This window comes from Mus pahari, chromosome 22, assembly GCF_900095145.1.
Source record: "Mus pahari chromosome 22, PAHARI_EIJ_v1.1, whole genome shotgun sequence".
Classification (NCBI taxonomy): Eukaryota; Metazoa; Chordata; class Mammalia; order Rodentia; family Muridae; genus Mus; species Mus pahari.
Window position 1 is genome coordinate 502,963 of NC_034611.1, and position 7,915 is coordinate 510,877.

General features: G+C 39.4%; 1 protein-coding gene across 1 annotated transcript in view; it reads left to right on the top strand.

Annotated features, from left to right (window-relative positions):
• The window catches only part of LOC110338997 (peptidyl-prolyl cis-trans isomerase A-like), an 831-nt gene extending 592 nt beyond the window's left edge, over positions 1–239 (top strand). Inside the window, exon 2 of the mRNA XM_021222457.1 lies at positions 23–239. Coding sequence (XP_021078116.1) covers positions 23–239 — 217 coding nt within the window. The remainder of the gene's footprint in view (positions 1–22) is intronic.
• The last annotated feature ends 7,676 nt before the right edge of the window (positions 240–7,915 follow it).

The window sequence follows — 7,915 nt, forward strand, 5'->3', positions numbered from 1 at the left end:
AAAAAAAAAAAAAAAAAAAAAGGATGGATGGCAAACATGTGGTCTTTGGGAAGGTAAAAGAAGTTATGAACATTGTGGAAGCCATGGAGTATTTTGGGTCCAGGAATGGCAAGACCAGCAAGAAGATCACAATTTCCGACTGTGGACAACTCTACTTTCTTTTGACGTGTGGGCATTTTATCCATCAAACCATACCTTCTGTAGCCCAGGAGAGCACTTCTACCCCATCTACTCATTAAACCCTGCAATCTCAGCTCTCACTGAGGTTCTTTGGGTTCCATATTTTCCTCATTCCCCTTCAAGTCTAGCTGGATGGCAAAGTTAAGTTTATGATTATGAATAAAAACTAAATAAGAACAAAGATGAATATTTAATTTTGACCTTTTATATGAATAAAAGATTATGTAAGGTAATTTAAATTTTATGAATTGCTCCCACTAGTCTCCTCACCATCCTCCCTTAGCATCAGTGAACATGGCACTTGAATCTCCATTTGTCCTGTATGTGAATAATCTAAATCTCAAGATCCACAAACAGTAAATGACCCTATCTTGATCATAAATCAGTTTTTATAACTCATATTCATTTGACTGCATGTGTACCTCACCTATCAATAGCCTAGGAAGCTCTGCCTTTCACCATCATCACAAATTCTTTACCCATATTCTCCTTCACTGTTCTCAAGTGACACTGTGTTTCCCTAGGACAACTGCCAACCCAATGCACTAAATATCTATGCTTTCGATTAGCAAGTGTAAACCTACTGTGTGCTCAGTGGATTCAATGAATGCTAGATTTGCAAAATGTAAAGGAGTACTCTTTCTAGTAACAATAATATTTTTTCTGAGAAATATGAAAAGATGATGCAGAGAAGGAGGAAGAAATACAAGAAACAGAGAAGTATCAGATTTTATTCCATATGTATTTATTTTATTTTATTTATTTATTATATGAAAGTACACTGTAGCTGTCTTCAGATCTCATTACAGGTGGTTGCGAGCCACCATGTGGTTGCTGGGATTTGAACTCAGGACCTCCGGAAGAGCAGTCAGTGCTCTTAACTGCTGAGCTATCTCACCAGCCCCATATTTTTTTTAAAGCATCAAGAAAACACCTGTCTTTGGTAGATGGCCATATGCTGACATTAGAAATTGGTGCCTAAATTTGGAAAGATTGATAATTCACTCTTAAAATACCATCTGCATAAAGGTTTTCTATGTAGTGCTATGTTTCTTCTTGTGCAGAAATAGTCAATCCTGAAAGAGATTGCTTTCCTTCTCCTGAGCTGAACTGTGAGTGTTTGGTTTGGTAGGCTGCTGAAGCCACAAAAGTGTATTCCTCTTAGTGGGTTCCATTAATGGAGATTGAATCTCTGAGCAAGACAATGATAAAATTCAACCTTAGTGAACAGATCATAGAATACAAGATTGAGACTGAGTAGAGCTGTACCAAAGCTTTGTTATCTTTGATCATGAAAGGCCATGATTAAGTAAACCTCAGCCATCATGAGGCAGACAGCTTTAACAATCCTCTTGTTTTCAGCCCACTTGCTGTTACTAGGAAATTCCATTTCCAAGAGTCATAGGTTCTAACTTTGTATTTCGAGAACACTTGGATCTTAGGATCATTTTTCTATCTTCAAATGAGAAATAACATAAAATCTACTTTTAGATCCTTACCCTTTTAAAAGTAAAAAAATAAAAATAAAAAGGTATGTAAAGTAGCTGTTTTTTTTCAAACACAAATCTACTATTTTATTGAACAGAAACCTATCTATTAAGATCAGAATTAGATTCAAGAACTACAAAACAAGAAAAGCTATACTTAGAACATGTATAAAAATGCCTCAAATAACAGAACTGGCTCTGGTTAACCAAAAATGATAGGATGCTTTCAGGCAACAGCAAATATTCATTCTATTGAAATCATATACAAAATCCTAGAGGCTCCATAGATAACTGGCAGGAAAGGGAACTAAGAAAGCATAAAAGCAAACCATAAAGGTTCTCTTCCTTCCTTTCCTTACACACTCACATGTTTTGACAGCCCTTACATGCATGCAATCTGACCCCCAATTCCTTGTTAATTTGTTTAAATTTATTTCCTCCTAGAAGGTTAGCCATAAAGTTTTTGTTCATAAAACACCTTCTGAGAAAATGAAAGAAAATAAAAAACTGGCAGGACAGTTGACATAGAAAATTCAAGGAAAGAGGAGAAGACAAAGGAGCAGAAGAAACATTGTTTTCTTTAAAATTATAAATGTACAACATTTTTGTAAAGACAGAGCTTATTACAAAAAAACCAAAACAACAAAAAAAAAACAAAAACCCTCAACCAATCAAAATGCTGTGTTGTGAAGCCCAGTACCAATGAATATATCTACATAACAATCCCTGCACCTAAGACTCAAGGAACAATTTTGGAAAGGGCACAGAAAGATTGTAAGAGCTCCCAAATCAGAGAGTTTGTTGTGAGAGTATGTCAAAGGTTCCATCAATAATGTCTCACCAATTTGATTCCCTCATACTGAATGAGAGAACAAAAACAATGGGCGTGGTAATGTGGATGTGACTACAGGCAACTAAGGAAAGCTGAATGTAGGAGAAATCATTTTCCCCAGGGAAGAGCCCAAGAGCTGGTTACCAAATGCCAACAGTTCAGCCCTAAAAACCATTCCAGCAGGAAACATTATACAGAATATAACAGGGTGCATTTATGTATTTAGGAATATATAATGGAGAAAGAGGTCATAAATTTGAGAAAGAGCAAGAAGCGACATATTGGAAGATTTAGGGTTTAAGAAAAGGGAAGAGAATAATTATATTGCAATCTCAAACAAATAAAAGAAAGTTTTCTAAATTAAATGTAGGGCAGGTGCTTTGGCTCAGTTGTTAGGGTACTTGTTTATGTGCCTGAAGCCCTGGTTTCAGTTCTTAATACCACATATACTGGGTTTTGTGGCATATAACACTAATGCCACTACTGGGGAATTAGCGAGAGTAAGACCAGAAGTACAGGGTCATCGCTGACTACACACAGAACTTAAAGTCACCCCAAGTACAAAACTGTGCCACAAACATATAAACCCAAACAAAACAGAAGTCTCTTCTTTCTATCTTGCCCACCCTGACCCTACATTCACTCTTTTTTAGTCTTTAGTTTGCCAGTTTAAGTTAATACCTAATATTTTCCCCTTAATGTCTATGAATATTTGAAGTCTTCCTTAACTGTTCAGATATCTACTTTTCTCTTTCACCCAGGTACATGTGAATGTAGTACATCTTCACCCCTTACACAATGCTAGCTCATTTCCTCATAGCAACTACCCAAATCCAAGCCTCCTAATGTCTCAACACTGTGGCTTTCAGCTGTCTTTCAGTCTAACACAATTCTCTCACTATTTTCTAAATTTAAAAGGTTGTTTCATATTTAAACAGGGTTTTAGAATGGTCTCAATCAGAGAACATTTCTTCACATACAATCTGACATGTCTGAAGAACAAGCCTCCCTCCATTTTAGGCTTAAAAGCCATATTATAGTTAAAAACAAAACAAAACAAAACAAAACTTGGTTCATTGCTAGTTATGAATCAACCTCTGTTCTCAAGGGTTGGGCTATGGCCCACCTGTAAGCTGAACTGCAATCATGTCTGTATTTCAAAAAGTTAATAACCATTTTGCAACCTGTGGGGGTTTATATATGCTCTTCCCAGGAAGTGGTACTATTAGAAGATGTGGTCCTGTTGGACTAAGTGTGTCACTGTGTGTGTGCACTTTAATACCCTCATCCTAGCTTCCTGAAAGCAGTATACTGTTACCAGTCTTCCCATAAAGATGTAAAACTCTCAGCTCCTCCTGCACCATGCCTGCCTGGATGCTGCCATGTTCCCACCATGACGATGAAGGACTGAACCTCTGACCCTGTAAGACAGCCTCAATTAAATGAACTTATAAGAGTTGCCCTGGTCATGGTATCTGTTCAGAGCAGTAAAACCCTAAGACACAGCCCTACCTTTGTTTCAAAGGGGTTCTTATGGATACCTTGCTATAACTACCATTTATTATGACCACCTTGCAATCATGTCTTTGTTTCAAAAGATAATAATGATAATTTGTTATGCTTTATGTTCTGCTCCTGTAAACCCATTTGGAACCCCACTCACCAACTCTATAAAAATCTTGTCTTCCTCACATCCCAAAGCTTATCTCTAAAATTCCAACTTAGAACTATCCAGTTCCAGGTGCTCAAGTAGAAAAAAGTTCATTTTAATTAGAAAACTGTGAATTTGGTCTTTATCCTCATAATTTTCAGCTCTAGAAATGTACACTGAACATGACGTAAACATGCTATAAACATGATGTTTACAGCAACCCTGCAAACATCATACTTTTACCCCTTGCCTAATTAACCTAAAAGTCGAACCAGTCACTCAGGCAGTAATATGGTTTAAGAGCCATCTCTACCACACTGTTCTTTTACCCTGGAAAGCCATAGAAGCAGGTAATACAAATGAATGAATCTTCCCTAAATAGATTCATTTTTAGGCTCTACATGCCTAAAATCCTAGTGTTCAAGAGACTATGACAGAAGGATCACAGATTTAAGGCCAGTATGAGCTACATATTGAGACCCTTCTAAGCACAGGGGAAGGAAGGTTGCTTTTTAAATAGTGATAATCAAATAACAATTGCATTTTCCAATAAATGCATATATTATTTTGTTCAGATATTCATTATAAATTACTATAGATGATGTTATGCATAGTTTAACATCAACTTGACTAGATCAGAGATGGGAGTATTAACTGAGATGTGACTACAAAGGATTGAGCTGTAGGGGAGACTATGGATCATTTTCTTAATTAGTTATTTATATGGGAGGTCCTCTCAGCTGGTTGTGCTGAATTATATGGGTAACCAGACTAAACAAACCATAATAAGCAAAATCAGTAATGGCACTACCTCCAGGTTCCTGCCCTATTTCAGTTCCTGCCCAGACTTCTTTGAATTATGTAGTATGATGTGGAAGTATAATCTAAATAAACCCTTTCCTCCCCAAGTTACTTTGTTTGTGGTGTTTTATCACAGTGAAAGTAACAATAATTAAGACCTATGGCATAAACTAACCACTGAAATTTATTTTCTCACTGCTTTAGAATCTAGAATTCTGGATAAAAGCATTACCAAGGTCCATGTCTGCCCTAGCAAAAAAAAAACTGCTGCATTTTCTTTCATATCCTCTAAGTAGTCACAGGGAAGTGAGAGATACCATCTATTTAGAAAGCTAACTCTTAATGGATAAGAGCACTGCTCTTACAACCTTATTTGTCTTAACCACTATACAGCATAAAGACTCCATATAGATAGCTACACTGGGAGTTAGGGATTCAGCATATAAACTTGCTCAAGTGTTATAATTCATTTCAGAAAAGCAAATCGCATTTTCATAATGAGATTTATGAAGATAAAGGCAAATAGTAGAAGTGAATGAGCAAAAATTTTGGTAGCTCAGTGGTCAGGATGAACACTTTGGAGAAGTGACATTTGAGATACAGTGGGAGAAAAGATGGGCAAAGAAGTCAGCAAAGACTTTGGAGAGCAACCTTCCAAGAAGCAGTAATTACAAATATAAATGCACTCTAACAAACCAAGAAATGCTAAAATCCAACATTCCTGAGAAGTGACGAACCAAATCAGGACATCATGGGACTTGTAAATAGATTCATCATTGGAACATCTGAGTCTTTGGAGTTTGTTTCTTTGGAGAACAAGTTATTAGGAAAAAGTCTGCAAAATGGCAATTTCTCACTCACACACTGGAAAATAGTTGTCTGGATGCTAGTGGAAGGCAAAGCTGGGAAGTCTGGAGAGGAGACAGGTGAGATCACATATAAGCTTAGATACGTGTACAGGAACACAGACGGCATGAAGGAATTGGTTCCTTATGTATTAAGAGGGCATGATCAGGAGCCTGATGATCAGTAGGTTTTTGAAGAAGAGACCAACATATTAGTTGTTGCATTGGTTTGGTGTCTACATATCTTGATGGCTCAAAGAAATGTTCATTGGATGGAAAGATTCTGATAGAAAAAGATTTAGAAGTAAAAAAATTAAGAATTCACTAATCAAAATAAAAATGACTTTTTAAAATGCAAGCCTAAGTATTGATTCAAAGGTTTGATTTGATTCATGTTCAAAAGAAAGATGGCCAGAGATGTAAATTTTTTTAAAGGGACTCCAATTTATTTACTGAAAATATCACAATAGCTGGGCATGGTATCACACACCTTTGGTCCCAGCCCTTGGAAGGAAGACGCAGGAGGATCTCTGTGAGCCGAAGGCCAACCTGGTCTCCATGGTGAGTTCCAGGCCAGCCAAGGCTACACAGTGAGACTCTCTCTTGGAAAACCAAAAGGAAAGATCCTGATAAATAGAATGTCAATATCCTTCCTCATACATAAGGTCAGCCAATAAAAAAGACACCGTTAAAATGAAGGAATGCTATAAAACTCTGGTCAGTTCCCAGCTGCTCTAAGCTCCAGGTTTGCGCCTGGTGGGAGATTTATGTTCTGGGAGAATACAACATACTAAGCCTTTCTTACTCTCTCTTGTGCTTTTTAGCGGAAGCCCTATCCCCCCTAAAAACATTCCAGGAAACCACAGGACTCTCTTTTTCAGCAATGTTGGTCCAGAGAGTCCCTCTACCTCCTGCAGTGGGAGAAAAATCTACAATCCTGGTCTCACGCCCATCACACCTTCCGAGCCCACCCAAGCTCCCTCCCCCTGTGTGTGATGTCGAACTAAAGCCTAGTCCAGTCGATCCTACTGAACACTCCCGCCCTCATGAGTCCCGCAGAGGTCACCGCTGGCTCGGGTGAGAGACGCCAGGTAGACCAGGCCCACAAGCAGGAGGCTGCAACCCCCAAGCATCATAAGCAGAAACAGCAGGAGGATGGAGGTCACCGGCTCCACCACGTGGTTCCCAAGATGCCATTGTGGGAAGCCCATGTTCACCAGCTGCCGTTTCAGGTCACTGATTGGGCAGCACCCAGTCGGGCACCGCCTGCTGCTGGCAGGGTCCAGGGCCCCCTGGAGGTGCGCCGTGGCCTCTGTTGAAAAAGCCCTGCGGAGAACTGCTACTTCTGTGTTGGGTGGGCGTCCTCACTCGGGGGTCACCGTCCTGAACGATCAGAGATGTAAATTTAAGAAAGTAACTTGCTGACTCTTCCATGAAGCCAGATTTTTAGATGTAATATGTAAAAATAATCAAGGAGTATTTCTACTTAATACCTGTGAAAGGAAAGAAAAAAGCCACACTGAACAGAGGTGGAGGTTGAACTATAATTCAACAGAAGAGTTTCTATATAGAACAAACCTCCAGAACTCTTTGGAATTAGAAAAGAAGGCACACATCCAAGGCACATTGTCAGGAACTAAAAAGGGGGCCCTGGGGAGCAGGGGTGGACCCACACCCTGCCAGAGGTTTGCCTATTCACTGGTCTGTCAGGTGTGGGAGAGCTGCCATACACTTTCCATTCATCCTGGGGTGGGCATTCAAGCCTCTGACCCACTCTTCAGGGAGTAGCCAAAGGGCAGCCCTACCTGGGATCCCCGGAGCTACTCTGCTAAAGCCACCAGGGTTATAGGAGAGAGGGTTGAGGGAAGACAGGTTCCCAACACCTGCGAGAGTGAGTGCAGCGGATCTTGACTGGAGCACAGGAAGGCCTTCTAACAGGAGATTACAAAAGGCTCATTAGGAGAAAGCCTGTCCCATCCTCCAAGCACAATGGCCCTTGATGAGCAGAGACATTCTATGGTTTACAAGCTTTATTATAGAAATGCAGGGGAAAGAGAGGAGAGAGAGAGAGAGAGAGAGAGAGAGAGAGAGAGAGAGAGAGAGAGAGAGAGAGAGAAAA